At 36.0% G+C, this 16,915-nt stretch overlaps 1 protein-coding gene across 1 annotated transcript in view; it reads left to right on the forward strand.

Annotated features, from left to right (window-relative positions):
- The window catches only part of Phkb (phosphorylase kinase regulatory subunit beta), a 214,358-nt gene that overhangs the window by 150,282 nt on the left and 47,161 nt on the right, over positions 1 to 16,915 (forward strand). The window contains exons 16-17 of the mRNA XM_033759669.1: positions 15,330 to 15,385; positions 15,895 to 15,988. Coding sequence (XP_033615560.1) covers positions 15,330 to 15,385; positions 15,895 to 15,988 — 150 coding nt within the window. The remainder of the gene's footprint in view (positions 1 to 15,329; positions 15,386 to 15,894; positions 15,989 to 16,915) is intronic.

The following is a 16,915-nucleotide window of genomic DNA, read 5'->3' on the forward strand; positions in this document are numbered from 1 at the left end:
GTTATTCTTCTTTGCATCATCTAGGAGTTGTTGGATCAATTTCTCATGATCGCTTATTGTTTTTAAGAGATCTCTCTTTTCATGGTCACTGACTGCAATCTTATCTTCTATATCTGAGAGCCTATCTTCACATTCTTTTATTCTGTTGCATACACTTTCAGTAGAGTGTTTAATCTCCTGGATATCTGTTTGAATCTGTTTTATGGATTCCATTTCTTTCCTATGTTGGGCATTCATTTTTCCCATTTCTTTCTTATGCTGGGCCTTCATGGCTTCTATCATGGTCCTGAGCTCATCTATTTTTTTGTCAGTTTCTGCTCTAGAGTCTCGAATCACGACTTCCATTTTGCTCACTATCTCTATGGTTATCTGGGAAATTATTTCTGTTTTGAATTTTTCCAGAGCCTGATTGATCTGTTTTGTTACTTCCTGTGCTTTGAGTTCAGGGTGTCCTGGTGATTCACTATCGGCCTTTTCATCCTCATTTGCCCTACTGTTTGCCATTGGTAAACTGGAAGTCTGTCCTTGTGTCTTGCTTAAGTGTTTTCTCATTTTAATTTTTGTTGTTGGACTGTCCTTGGTTTAATCTCTGGATTATCACCCAAATCTTCCTGATATAATTGCGCCCTAGCTTCTGTGTCTCTAACGACCCACAGACATTCTCATCTTCATAACATCAGTGAAAACAGCTCATCAAATCAATGCCAATGCTTTAACCCAACTGATACAATCAGCAACACATTAAGATCAAGCACAGCTTGGACACTGACCACCTGTGGTAGTCACTAGTCTATCACCCTTAAATCATTTGAATTAAATTGAAATCAAGAAGCAGTCCAGAATATGTCTGCAGTGAACAAAATTTCAATATAGTAAATTTACCATTTAATGGCTCCGACAGAGCGAGGACGCAAGACCCCTGATCTCAGTTAGCTGATGGCTCAACCCCATGACACTGACTGACCTCGGGCTGCAAGGCCCAGATTGAGTTCCCCATCCTTCTGAATGGTTGAACTCCACAACGTTCTATTACAGGTTTCCCACGTCCTTTCTTTAAAGATGTTCAAAGTTGGGAACTCAGAAAAATACCCTTGATGACCACCTCTGTCTTTTCAGAGTCGGTCCAAAGACTGGCACAGTCAGGAGGTCTGAGAGTGCGGGGGAGGGGGGTGCGGGGTGATGAGGGTTCAGGGGCGCCCGCGCGGCTACCTTCCCGGCGCTTGAGCGATGGCTGCTGGGTCGGGAGCAGGCGTGGTTCTCCTTCTGTTGTGGCTTAATTCTTTTTTGTGAAAAGTTCTCCACTTATTCAAAATTTGTCTATTCTAAAATGAAATATCTAATATTACATAGTGTTGCTTAGCTAATGAAAACAAAGATGAGATTATAAAATAACTTAAATTTACCCTTATATAAAATTAATGAAAATAGTTTCAGTCTCAAAAAGTTTCCTTCCCAGAGACATACGTGACCCAAAAATACTGTTATAGACTTTATCTCACATTTGGGAATATTTTTTTAAATAAATTTCTACATAAGCCATTTAGGTACCCAACCTCACAACAGAAAGGAGGTTCTTTTTTCTTGTTTTCCTAAGAAACTTCAAAATAATTTGCTATGTGCTTAAATTTATCCTCTGTACCTCATATACCTGATAGAATATTAAAAGAATATAGCATTAAGATAATCTTGTTTAAATCTCCTCATTTTATAGAGTGGGAAACTACAATTCAAGAACCACTGTCAAAACTGAAAGCTTTCTCTCTAAAATCAGGAAAAAGACAAAGATGTCCTCTATCACCACTCCAGTTTAACATAATATTCTGAACATTAGCAAGAGCAAGAAAAACAAATAAAAGGAATATGTATAGGAAAAGAAGTCAAATTATCATTGTTTGTGGATGATGTGATCTACAAAAAGTCATCAATTAATTGGTTAAAATTAATATCCAAATTCAGTAATGTAGCAGGATATAAAATTAATGCACAAAAATCAATAGCATTCTATACACTAATAATAAACCCACTGGAAAAAAGTTAGGGAAAAATACCGTTCACAATAGCATCAAAAAATTAAATACTTAGGAGTTAAACTAAGGAAGTAAAAGACCTTTACTACAAAAATGACAGTACTCTGAAAAAAGAAAATTGAAGAGGACATCAGAAAGTGGAGAGATATTCCCTATTCCTGGATAGACAGAACCATTATAGTCAAAGTGGGCATACTTTATACACATTGAATATAATCCCAGTCAAATTTTTAAACAGCATTCTTCATAGAACTGAAGAAAACAATCCTAAAGTTCATATGGAACTAGAAGAGACCCAGAATGGCAAAAGCAGTCCTGGATATAAAGAACAAAGTAAGGAGGCATCCATCATTCTAGATGTGAAGTTATATTACAAAGCTACTGTGATGAAAAAAACAACATGGTACTGGAACAAAAACAGACATAAGGATCAGTGGAACAGAATAGAGGATGTAGAAACAACCCCAAGTACATACAACTTTGACATCTTTGACAAAGAGTTCAAAACACAAACACTGGAGGAAAGATAGCCTCTTTAATAAATGGTGTTGGGAAAGCTGGCTGTCCACAAACACAAGATTGAATTTAGACCCATATTTCTCACCATGTATTAAACTACAATCAAAATGGATCGAGGAACTAAATGTTAAACCAGAAACATTCAACTTGAGAGAAGACAAAATCTTTAAATCATAGACATAGACAAGGGCTTTCTGAGCAGGACCCCAGTTGCACAGAAATAGTTCTAAGAATCAACAAATGGGATCATATTAAGTTAAAAAGCTTCCGCAGGGCAAAAGAAACAACCAATAGATTGAAAAAATAACCGACAGAGTGGGGAAAAAAATTGCCAGTTATTCCTGAGGCAGAATTCTTAAAAAGATGAGAACAATAAATACATGAAGTGTTCGACTTCACTGATCATTATAGAAATGCAAATTAAAACAACACTGGAATTCCATTTTACCCAAGAAAGAATGGCCATCAGCAATAAAGCAAATCACAAATGCTAGTGAGGCTGAGGGAGAAAAGGAACCCTTCCACTTTGTTGGTGGGAACAAAATCTAGTACAACCACAATAGAAATCAATGTGGCAATTCTTCCAAAAACTGACACTAGAAATTTCATTTGACCAGCTGTTTCCCTTCTAGATATTATCTTCCCAAAAGTGTTAAGGACATCATATTATAGTGATACATGCATTTCCATGTTTATAGCAGAAACTAATAACAGCTAAATCTTAGAAGCACCCTCTATATTCAATGGATGAATGGATACAGAAAATATGGTATTGACACTCAGTGGAGTATTATTCTGCCATAAAGAAAGATTAACTTGAGTCATTTGTAAGAAAATGGATGCGCTTCAAAACCATAATGTTAGGTGAAATAAATCAGACACACAAGCTTAAGTACTCATGGTTTCTCTTATATGAGAAACTCAAAGTATAAATACAGAGTGAAATAAAAGATAGATAATAGGAAGTAAGGAGATAGGTCTTTCTCACAGGGGAAAGGGATCAAGAGTGGAGGGACAGGGGAAGAAAGGAAGTGAAAAGAGGAATTAAGATATGTTAGGCACATGTGCCTGGTCCCCAAACATTATGTACTGCAGACATGTACTAATAAATTAATGAAATAGAATGCAAATAAGCAAGAGAAATGAAGAAGAAGGATAAGAGGGAGAAAGAAAAGAAAAGAGGAGGAGGAGTGAAAGAAGTAGCAGTAGAAGTAGTAGAAGTAGTGACATGTCCAGAGTCACATGTGCAAATTGTAGACTCGAACCTAGGTGTGGTAACATGTGGCCTGGTGAGCCATGGTAACATACACTGTAGTGAAGTGGGTCTTACATTACTAATGCCACTTCCCTGTGTTCCCATCATCCTTTGGTTGCAGCTAAGCTGGATGAAGCATAAGCAGCATGTTTTATGTTATTACATCTTCTGCAACAACTACCAGTGCTTGCATTACTATCAACCAATAATTGATTCATTTATCAATGAATTACCAGTAGTAACAGGAAAACATTAGCACTTTCTGTCATTCCTTTGTCTTGTTCAAAAGTTGGAAAGTTTCTCACTTATTTTTGTTATCTGAAAACTCTGAAGTTTGAACATACTGATATTTCTTATATGACCTTTTATAATTTTTATGGATTAAATATTGAAGTCCTGTTTTGTAGATGACAAGATAGGATTCGAATTTGTGAAGAATTGCAAAAGATACCAAGGAGGTACTAGCTTCATTAAGTAGAAAGCCATTTGTTACCATATTTTAGATTATATTCAACTTCAGAAAAATTAATTGTTCTACATTTGACCTGTTAAATTTCTTTCATTTTTTTTGTGACTCTAATTAAGCTACACCTTACACATGTTAGCCATTGTTTTAATTTGGCAAGTTGTTTTTAATTTGGAACTGAGTTTCATTAAAATATTAGTTCCATACATTGATAGTTTTGCTTTGGTATAGATAGAGCTTAGTTGCCTACAATCTTTTTTTCAGATTACATTATTCTTTTATATCCATACTTCTTAAGAATCATATTGAATTAGAACTGTTGGAATGTAGTACCTAAGAAATGTACTTTTTGAAAATCATTTTCAGAAGCTAAAAGATCACATATTCATATAATTTATATAACTCATATAATTTCATAACTTCCATAAACTTAATGAATTTTCATGAATTTGAGCAAATATTCAAATTTTAGTGTGTGTATGCAAGAGAACATCCTATCACCATCTTATTAAAAACATTTTCCATCATAGAAACGTGCAGTGTGTAGAGTCAGATTATTAAGATGATGAATAGGAAGGGACACAGTGACATGGTGTGCCAGATAACTGGACACTAATTATGATTCTTCTAAGCCTATCATTAATCAGAGACTGAAGACACCATGCAGTAAGCCCAAGAGTATTAATTAAATATGGCAATGAAGAATGAATACTTTTGTGTAGCTGAGCATGAGCCCTTCCTTATACTTAAGTCAAAATTGTTAAAAACGGGAAATAAAGAGTTAAAATTGGACTTGTAGATTTAAGTATATGCTAAGATTCTTGCCTTTTACTATGACTGGGTCCTTTCTTTGAATCTCAGAAGGTTGAGAAACACCCCTATTCCCAAGACATTCCTTAAAAACAAACAAACAAAAAGCTCTTCTAAGTTCTTTTCTTCTCTCAAGGGCCTTTCTCACTTCCCTTCTTTCCTTCACTTTGTCTCCCCTGCTACTTCTCCCTTTCCGAATCCAGACTTGTCAGTTACATTTCCTAAATGTTTCCGAGATCTTTTCACTTGTTACATTTTTACTCCTATCACTATAATCCAGATCACCATCGTGTCTCAACTTCAAGCTCCAGCCAATCTCCATGTGTCCGTTCTGCCCTCTACAAACATTTATACAGCAACAAAAGCCACCATAATATGTTAATATATATAATGTTTTAACTGAGGCAGGGCCTAACCCATAGTAAGTATTATGTATGTGTTTGTATTAGATAGCTTTCCTGTTGCTGTGACAAAATGCCTGATATACACAACTTAAGGAGGAAATGATTTATTTGGCTCATGGTTTCAGAGGTTACAGTCCATTGTCAGCTGGCTCCATAGCTGTGGGTATGAGGTAAGACAGAATATCATGGCAGAGGCATTTGATAAGGCAAAGCTGCTCACTTCAGGGTGGCCCAGGAGCTGAGTAGGGGAAGACTCAGAGGGAGGAGGCAGAGACCAGATAAAGTTCTTGGTGTCACACTCCCTTGTTCCACCCAGACACACCCAGAGGTGTACTTTACTAATCTCTCAAGTCAAGCAAGTTGCCAACCAAGATTAATCATCACACTATTTGTTGCTATTGTTCTGTCTCCCTCCCACTGAAATATAATTTTCATTAAAGGACTTCGTTTTATTTGTTTGACATTTAGTAAATGATAACTATTAACTGAATAGTTTCATTAACTGATAATTTCTTTAATGACACATTTTTAACCCTTTGAACAATTTTTCTTTTTTGGTACCAAGGATCAAACTTGGGCCCTTGTGCTTGCGAGGCAGGAGGCTGAACCACTGAGCCAAATCCCTGGCCCCTTTGAACAATTTTTGATATACTTTATTCTCTGTTGAGAACCTTTCCCTAAAGTCCTCCTCATTTCCCCATGGCTAAATCACATGCATCATTCTTTACCCTCAAAATACTCATTAAGTACCTCATTTTAATATCATGTGAACTGTATAAATATCTTCTTTCTTCTGTGGTAAATTCTTATAGAACAGGCATAAGGTTTTGGTACTCTGTCATCCCTACTACTTACCATATGTTATGGTTTGTGTTTAGATGCCCCTCAAAGACTCATGCAGATGAAGTAGGACTTTCTTTGTCAGAGGCAGTTGAATTTGAAATGTGTGATGTTGGGGCAAAGGGTGTGTGATTACTAAACACTACACATGAGTGATTAGTTTGGCACTGCCCTGATCCTGGTAGTCTGAATAAGATAAAACGGTCAGAAAAGTGCTGTTAAACTCTCTTTCATTGCCCTTGTTACCTTGTGAACTCCATGTTGTTTCTCCTCTATGAGGCCTGTTTGCCATCCCTGTTGTGGAACCAGCTGATTATGGACTGAAACCTCTAAGAACTGTAAGCCAAATAAACCCCTTTCTCTTTAACTTTGGGTATTGGATATTTTGTCTCAGCAATGAGAGAAAAGTAACTAACACACCATGATATCTAGATACATGAACATATGAACAAAACCCTCAAAGACAGAAACATTTCTGATATACAAAACTGTTGAATTGTGATCTCCTTGATATGGAAAACTCTTAGGTTCATTTGCTAAGAGTGATGGTCCAGTGTCTTCTTCACAGTTAGAGCCCAGAGAGGATACACACTACAACGTGTGGCCTCCACCCTGTGGAGATAGCTTTTTACAGCTGAGGGCTTGCTGGAGTCTAGAGCCTACCAGGTATCTCTCTTAAATTGTTTGGTCTAACCTCGTGGCTACAAATCTTGTCACAAGTTGGCCCTTGCACTGTCTTTCAACCCCAGTCTTTTTGCCTTTAGGATAAGCATCTACTTGCTGAAGAGAAAGTAGAACAAAGTTTTTACTCTTCCCCAATCTGGGCCACTCTTAGGAGGCATCACTCTATAATAAAATGTACACATGGCCTTTATATTCATCCTCATTCATAGTCAGAGAGGTGCATTTGGCAATTCTGTAATGAGCTGGAAAGTTTGCTGTACAACCAGTGAGATATGACTGTGTGATTTAGTGGAGAGAATGCTAGATGAACTCAGTCCAGAGTCCTGGATTCTGCTTCTGGGTCTATCATCAATCAGTGATGTAGCTGGGGGAGGGATGGGTTTTGCCCAAGGGGGTACATTTTTGGGGGCAGCATTATTGGCCAAAAGGAAAATTATATGATAACAATTTATGGTGCTTTTGAACTATATTTGATGGTGAGCTAAGGTTTCCTATGTAGTCTGAACACAGCAGTGTCTCTAGCCACATGACACCTTACACAGGAATTATACTGAGTGGTTTCTGTACCTGTCCCCATCCTTGTGTTGAAGGCCTTCCCTAAGTGCAGTAAACTCTAGCTGTGCTGCTGCCATCAACTCACCATGGGACCTAGGAAATTTTGCTTTTCTTGGGACAAGACCAGCCAAAATGTCCTCATTCACCAAAGGGATTACTAATTTTATCAAGGACATTCATTTTTCAGACAAAATATTGGACAGAATTTCAGCTAATAAAATAATACAATGGAGTCCTGACAGCCAGTCTGTCTTATAACTGCCCCCCGCTTCCATTATGCACTGTTACTTGGAAAAGGCCTCTCCTGTCTCTGACACCAGATAACTGATCCAGTCATAGCACCAAGAGGAGAAAAACCAACAATTAAATTGACTGGCTGTATTTCCTTTTTTCCCCATGATCTGAAAACCTAGTTTCTTTTTGTCTACCGTGAACACGTTCCACTAGTTTAAACCACTGGTGGGTAGTACAAACAGATCTAAACACTTTTATCAATCTTTTTACTAGTAAAATTAATAAAAAGCCACTGCCCCATGGGACAATTGTACCACCAGTGATTCAAGCTTCCTGGCAACGAGGCATATGAATTACAGCCCCATTGTGAACATGTTGAAGGTTTTTCTTTGGTTGTAACCCACTACGTGAGGTCCTTTTCAATGACTCAGAAATCCTGAGAGTGCAATGACCAGATTTTCTGAACTTCCTGTACCTTCCTCAGCTTTATTGATATTTCCTGAAGCTGATCTTTTCTGTTGTGTTTCTCTACATTTATTTGTTTCTACTCTTGATTATGATTAAAGCTGTGTGAATAGCATGGATCAGGGTTCTCCTGTCTGAGCTCCCATCATTGTTTTTGGACCTGGGCAAGACCTTTAGCACTGTCATTTCTTTAAACATAAAGAAGCATCCAGTTGCAGCAAGTGCTTAAAAAGGAATAAACATAGTTTAACAAGTCAATTCCTGTGACAAAGCATTCAGTATTCTCTTCTAAAATAATTGGAGTTATATAAAGAATTGCTATCAAAAAGCATTGCCTGATTTATTCATTGGGCCTTTTGTACGTACAGAGGTCTAGCAATACTTTTCAAAATGCATTTGCTTTTCTCTTTAAAAAGCCTACATAATTCCTAACCCAGTATAAAATGCACAGATCCTAAAGTGTCATTTTCTTCTTTTCCAGCTTTCTCCAGTTAAGCAAATTTTAGTTTCTTAACCATGCTTGATGTTGTTATTCCTCTGATATTTCTACTTAATTTTGCTTTGCTTTCCTATTAATTTTCTCCATGTTGCTGCTTTGGCTTGATTGGAAATATTAGAACAAGGTGCCAGTGCATCTCAGTCAGGACATGCCTGCATTCAAACTGAATAACTTGGCTCCTGCCAGAGAAATACTGTGGGTGCCTTGCCACCAGTTGGAATTGAGATGTAGAAAGCATCTGTCTGGCTTCTTCAGCTAATGAGGTTTTGCTGAAAAATGAGTGTAATGAAAAAATGCTGAATGTTGGCAGGACCTACTGATGATAGTTAATGAGTATAAATGAGTGTTCTGTGAGGCCTTAAACAGAGGCATAGAACGGTTCCAATGCACTGCCCTTGGGGCAAGACCAGCCTCAGATTAGGTGTGACCCATTTCTTTGTTGGCTTCTTTTTATTTCCTCTCCTGTGCCTTTCTTTCAATAAAAGACCTATTTAAGCCAGCCACAGTAGATTATTTTACACAGCATAGAGCATATTAAACATAAGACTAATTAGACGAGTGTTCAACACAGTATTGTACAAATAAGAACTGTACGCTTTTCATATATAGATGATTTTCTTGAAGAGGTAGTAATTTTTAAATTTAATTGCCATGAACTAAATTCTATCAGAAAGCAGATAAGAAAATGGGCATTTTCTAGCCAGCACTTGAAATTGAGTTGTGTTAAAGTCTGATGTCAAGTGCATGAAGAATTGATTTTTGGAACCTTGGGCCCTTCTTCCTCCTACCCCACTGTAACATGTTCATATAACCACATGACAACTAATTTCATATGTCAACTTGACTGGACGAGAGGCTGCCTAGATGTTTGACCAGACATTATTACGGATGTTTTTACTGTTGATAACATATTAATGAGATTAACATTTAAATCAAATATACTGAGAAAAGCAGATTGCCCTAATGTGGATGGACCTGGTCTAATCAGTTAAACGCCTGAATAGAAAAATAAGACTTACACTTCCCCTAATAGGAGGAAGGTTCTCTCATGTGATTGCCTTCAAATTGGACATTGGCTTTTTTCTTACCTTTGGATTTGAACTGAAATATTAGCTGTCTCTGAGACTCAAGTCTTTGGAACTACATCTGAAGGCCTACCTCTCAGGCCTTCAGACTCAAACTGGAACTGTACATCAACTTTCCTGAGTCCACCTTGCCATGTAACCTTATAGATCTTGGTACCTGCCAGATTATATGATTGTATGAGCCAATTTCCATAGCCCAGTGGTGGCAAACCTACAGTCTGCATGCTCAGCAGGTTGTTTATTTCCTTGAAAGCTCTAAAAAGTTCTGATCACTGCTATGATCTCCCGTCCCCACCATCTGTCTTAGAAAGAGAGTGGGGAGAGATAGAGGTAGAGGAAAAAATACATATATAGTTATATACCTATAGAATCTAATTAGTTCTGTTTCTGTAGAGAATCCTGTCTAATTCAAGCCATAGTAATGGCAGCACATAATGTGTGAAATACATATTATGACATGTGCTTTACTGACTTTAGACATGGATATATCATTAGTCAAGTTCTATCACCTAAGATATATGACCTTGGGCAAATTATTTACCTCTGTGTTACTTTCCTGATTTTTAAAATGGGATTTCTTATGAGCTTATGCAACATACTTGAATAACACATGGAATGTAGCACACTCTCAAGAGATAACATTCTGAACATTCTCAACCCAACTAAAAGACCAATACAGGCAGTAAAATAATGAGGTAAATCTTATTGATAAGCTATTGTATTATCTCCATGAATAAGTTGTCAGTGAATAACTGTGCATCTTTTTATCTTTTTAAAAAAGACTCATACTCTTTTCACTGCCCCCTTCCAAAAATCCAATTAATGGTCTTTCTGAAAATAGTTTTCTAATGATTCATATGATCAAGTAGTAGTGATGCCTCTGAATTGGGTTGAGTGGTTATTCCCCTCTTAAAAGTAAAATTAGAATGTGATATTTAATGGTGCCACCATGTAATCATAATCATTTCCAGAGAGTTCAGTCCAAAAAGTTTATTATTCTTAAATTTTAAAAATTTAAAAAGGCCAAAGATTTAGCTCAGTGGTGCCATACCTGCCTTGCAAGTGCAAGGTCCTGAGTTTGATTCCTGGTACCAAAAAAATAAATAAAATGTGAAAACGATGACATCAATATGGCATAGCTAGAAAATGGAATATGAAATAGAATGAATATGGAGGCATACTTACATGAAAAGAACACCATGATATATAATTATTAAATTGGAAAGGTACTTAAGATATGCTACCTTCTGTGTAGAAATGTGAGAAGAATATATATTCGTATTTGCTGTTATAGGTATGGGGAAATTTAAGAAAGAGGGATGAATAATCATAGCAATTACGTGGTCATTAGATGTTAAAGAACAATGGATTGGGTGAAAAAGACATTCTCTGAAAACTTTTTCATAATTTTTAAATTTTTGAATATTATGAATAAATTATCTACTGAAAAAAGTTGATTAAAAAAGAACAAGGGGAAGAAAATCTGAGGGCACAGACACATTTAGATTTCTCTGTACATCCTTTGAAAGTTTATTGCACTGTTTTATTTATAGCTCTCAGGTGCAAATCTCCCAGCCTTATACTTTGACCTAATTTGAGTAATTTAAAAACTAGAATCCAGACAGATGTACACATAGTGTCGTAATTACCATAGTTTTAAATTTTAAGCAGGATGAGTTGCAACTTTAACATAGGTAGTGTCCAGCTAATAGGTAAGTTATGGTATGAAAACTGATTAAGATGTTGAAATGTATGTGTTTTTGTTATCATAATGAAAATTTTTAAAAAATACAGTCCAACTTTATTTATAAAAATGTGAACTGTTTTGGGGAAGTACCAGAGATTGAACTCAGGTACTTGTGCTTGCAAGGCAGGTGCCAGAACCACTGAACTAAATCCCTGGCCCTAAAAATGTAAACTTTGAACCAGAATATTTACAACTGTATGTTGTTGGTTTTCAAGCATGTAAATAATATGACTTATTGCATTTTTTGTTCCTTATATAACTGTGTGTACATTTATTTATGATTATTTCCTTTTGTTAAAAATAATCTTTTTTAGCCAGGCACGGTGGTACACACACCTGTAATCCTGGCATTCTGGGAGGCTGAGGCATGAGGGTTGCAAGGTTGAGGCCTGCCAGGGCAATTTAGCAATTTAGTGAGACCTTGTCTCAAAATTTAAAATTAAAAAGGACTGGGGATGTGACTCAATTCAGAGTCCCTGGGTCCAGTCCCCATATTGAACAACAACAGCAAAAAACCTTGTTTATATTTATGAATATTTGTTTTATGTGCTCAAGGGAAAATTTATGTATTGCCAATAAATGTAATCAGCAGTACTAAAAATGTTCTTCCAGACTATCAAATGAATACCAATTGCCTTTCTTTTAGTTAAAGATATTACTACCCCCAGTGAAAAAGAGCAAGCATGAGGGGCCCTTCAAGAAGTTCAGGCTCTGTAGGCTCTGTAGTTATACATACAACTGACAACCCTTACAAAGAGATGGTATGAGGCATCGATGACTAACGTCCAGTGATTCATATAGACAGTTCCTGCTCTTGCTACTAGGAAGAAGAGATATTTGAATATTCTGACATTTGAGGGAGTTTTTGCAGGAAACTGGGTAAAAAGTGAGTCAGTATCTGGATAAACAGAGAGGACCAGTAGTTCAGATGTGATGGACAATGGGCAGAAACTTGAGGCAGACATGAGTGAACTGTCTCTTTAGTGGAGTGCTCAACATAGATGGGAAACAGGAACAGGACAGTAGATTTCAGCAAAGTTGAAAAAGAACTTGAAACTTCAGGAAATTTGGGCTTTATTTGGAGAGTACTTGTTTTAGCATAGAGAACTGATGTCCTAGATGTTAGATCTATCTGTGTACTTACCCGTCATTCTGCTTTTTTCTTCATTCATTAATTCAGCAATATTTTCTGACCATGTCTTACATGTAAATACTCATATGAGAAAATTAACCCAACAATTAAGTACAGAAAATGGACAAAGGCAGGTGTAAAGCAGAAAACTAAGAAATCCTAGTACATTCGCTGAGCGTTGTGGTTATGTTACTGGTGTTAATGAAGAAGCTAGCTATTTTTTTAATTGTTATTATATGCCCATGTTAAATGTTAATATGCTATATATCATCCTCATAACACTTCTATGAAGTAGATATTTTTTTATTATTCCTGATGTATAAATGAACAAACCAAAGCTTATTGCAGGGTAAAATGACATAGTCACCTAACAAGTAAAACTATGAAGTGATACATGTAATAGATTAAAATTTATACATATTTTATAGGTTCTCTTTTGTCTGATCCTCTGTGTGTGTGGTAAACACTCTAAATATTATCATTTCCATTTTATTGATTAAACACAGAACTGGGATTTTGCCTGGACAGTTGTTCATTAAATAGTAATGATGGTAATTTTTAAAAAATGAAAAAAACAAAGAAAAGATGGTTCTTGGGCAGTGAAAGGAAAGGAGAATTATGATAGAACTGCAGATGCTGAATTCTTTCTGTGAGGAGAGAAGTATGAGGAGTTCTACTCAGGCTGAACTGGAAAGCTTAGTCTCATTATGGCCGATGGCTTGTGAATCAAAACTTCTAAGGTGCTGGGTTTTTATATTTGAAGAATTATTCAGCCATCTAATAATCCCTCGCCATGCTCACCATGATTCAACATGTATAGTGGCCATTTTAGATCCGAGTACTCCATCATACAAATGGAAACAACATTATCCTAAACAGGTCTATGATTTAAAAAGAAGATACCAATTTATCCATTAGGATGTGTTAGCTGCCTTATTTACTGTTGCTGAAATTGCTTCTGTATTCTAGTGTATATATATCTATTTTTTTCACTTGCTTTTTGAGAATGCCATGGTTGTTTTGAAGATTGTACATGATGGCCCATTCTAAGGGTAATCCTCCGTTTGAAAAAGTAACTCCTATTCTAAGCATCGTCAGCTTAATTGTTTTTTGTTAGAAATCTTGATGAATAAGTCACACGTGTAAATACCAAATAGTTTCTCTGGTGTGAAAAACTATAATAGTACATAAGATCCTAATGAGATAATTGACAGTGTGAAATAGGAAGGAAAGGGCTAAAGGTGTAGGGAGAGTGGGAAGGGTAGGGGAAAGGTAATAAGGGAAAAGAAAAAAATAGGAGAAAATGGAAATAAAATGTTTGTAAATGGGGAGGAGGGAGAGGGTGAAGGGAGGGCAGGGGCAAGGGGAAAAAAAATGAGAACCAAGACCTGTCATGTAAAGGTACAAGATCCTAATAATGAATTTAACTGTACTGTATACCTAAAATGTGCCAATAAACTCAATGAGGAAAATAACTGAAATCTTGATGAGATTCTGAATAATTAATTTCTCATCCTTTTGAGAAAGACTTAATTGTAAGGTCATTATTAAATAAAAACAGAATTTATAATATTAAATGTGTATTTGTTTTTCTTGGATTATTATGTATTTTCTCATATACATTCATTTAAATCATATGCCAGTCTGCTTGTAATGGCGTTTTCATGATGATTCTGTGAACCATCCCTTTGATTGTATATTTACAGCTGATTAATGTATTCTGGTGTTTCTTTCTTGCCATCATACATAAATTGTAGTAGCATAGTGAATACCATGGAGAGGAACTGACTGCTGTAAATCAGATGTTTTACAGCTTATTATTGGTAATGTTGGATTCATTACCAAAAAGGAGTTATATTTGATCAGCATTTTTAGAGGTCCCTCAGACTATAATTTATTGGTACTTCTTAATGTTCTCTGTTAATTATACACAGACTTAAAATTGGTTTGATTTTAATAATATATAATATATGTTATAGTGAATCTCTTCCACAAAGAGTAGCAAATATCCAATACTGTCTTTCATTAGAACTATTAAGGACAACAGCTTGTATTTAATGAACATAATGTTAATTATATAGTCAACTGGATAGTTCATTCGCTACCAAATAACTCTGTATTAGAATAAAGATATTTCAATACATAAGATGCCAAAGGAAAATTGGCTAACAAGAAAAGGAATAACCTTATATGTGGTTAAGATGTCAAATAAAAAGTTTTAACTCAGTCATTTTTTTACAGAAAATATATAAATGGACTTTTTATTTTTAGTTCCTCCTCTTCCCTTCAGAATTAAATGATGGAAAATGACTCTCAGTCCCAAACTACTCTTATGCGTCATTCAAAATAGCCCTGACAATCTAGTCCCTCTGGTAGTAATGAGATTTATGACTTTTCATTCCTTGGTGTTCCATTACTCTGTCTACACCATCAAATTGATTAGTCGGCAGTGGCAAGCAAGGAAAGAAAAGGGGATACTTAGAGCCAGCTGGTGTCCATCATTTTAATGAACTGCTTAGAGATGATTAATATTGTCCTTGATTCTCATTGTAGTTGACGATGGACAAATCTTTTTAAATGTTTTTTCTCCCTTATTTTATATTACAGGGTCCACTGGAAAATGATTTGGTCATTCATGTAGCACTTGTAGCAGAAAGCCAACGGTATGGAATCCGTATGGGCAGTGTGTATTCTTTTTGGGGAGGGGGAGGGAAATGATTGCTTTATGCTTCCCATATTGACAATGGTAATAGAGATTAATTTCATAGGCCTCTTCACATGGTTTCAAGGATGTTATTCATGTCATTTTTAAGTGCCAGCACAAAATTTTTTTTCCTGTTTAAAAATAATTTAATCTTAGATGATATAAATATTAAAAACTGTAACCAGTGCCAGTATTGCCTGGGGTATAGTTTTGATAAATTAATGCAGATGCATTATGGGGTTTGCCAAAATTAGTATTTACTCTTCCTGTCAGCCCCTAAAGCTCTTGTCTGATGTTTTGGGAAGCATCCAGGAGGGTCTCTATTCCAGTGCATGTGGCATATTGCAGATATTACAAATAAATACTATGTCCCAAGTTAGCATTGCCTTTTAGCTTTCTCATTCATTTCCTGAACTATAAATGCATTGTATAAAGATGTGTTTCTCTTCTTTTCCCTACATTCTTTAGCCTTCAGGTTTTTCTCAACACATATGGTATTCAAACTCAAACTCCTCAACAGGTAGAGCCCATTCAGATATGGCCTCAGCAGGAGCTTGTAAAAGTAAGTGATTATGGATTTTTCTCCTTGTAGAGATAGTAGATCTTGATAGTAGGACTTAGTTAATAGCCAAGATCCATAACTGAAATTCAAACCTAAGATAGGATCATTAATCCCAAAGTTTCTAATTAAGTGAAAAGTCCACTTATTTTTCAAATTAAAAAATCTGCATTGTGTGTATTAAATTATATTCCATAGGTCTTGCTGATTTTTGCTTCTCATGAAAGTTTATTACTAGCCTAGGCTAAATACTTAATAACAAATTTGTCTTCATTTTAATTGTCATGTGTAAAATTATTCTTTATATTTTTATTTAATTTTCTCCTTTTATTAACTGTTTAAAAGCTTCATATCTAAATACTTTTGGTAGCCACTACTTCCCTTATTATTTGGAATCTAATGTAATTCCTACCTCTTTGGTTTGTTGGGTCTCAAAGAAATTATAAAATAATGTCTGAGTTTATCTTTGATGTAGAACATACCTATTTAGGATGAGATTGAAAGGTGACTTTTGGTGCCTTTTGCATACACTCCTCTGCAAATGAATCAAGAAGTGGCTGGGTTTGTATTTATTAGACTGGAAATTGTTGGCTTCTGCTGGTTATTCATAAATTACCATTTTTACTTGGTAATTCTTAAAAGCAATAGAGAAACAAACTCCCCAGTGTTTGGCAGGAGTGTTTATAACAGTATATCTGAAGTGATCACGGGTATGTTGTTCAGGTTAATATAATGGTTGTGGTCAAAGCCTTGATGCTCCAAAGAGAATGAAGGCTTAGAGACTTGAGGTACACATTACATGGGAAAATGTAGGACCCCATTGTTGCAGATCACCAGGCTGGACCTTGCCCATAGGCAGCAAAAACCAGAACCTGGGAGTCAGATCACCACCAGCACCAGCTCTTGAGGATCCTTAAAGCTCCCTCAAAC

The sequence above is a fragment of the Fukomys damarensis genome, unplaced genomic scaffold, assembly GCF_012274545.1.
Source record: "Fukomys damarensis isolate Sample0158 unplaced genomic scaffold, DMR_v1.0_HiC HiC_scaffold_37, whole genome shotgun sequence".
NCBI lineage: Eukaryota > Metazoa > Chordata > Mammalia > Rodentia > Bathyergidae > Fukomys > Fukomys damarensis.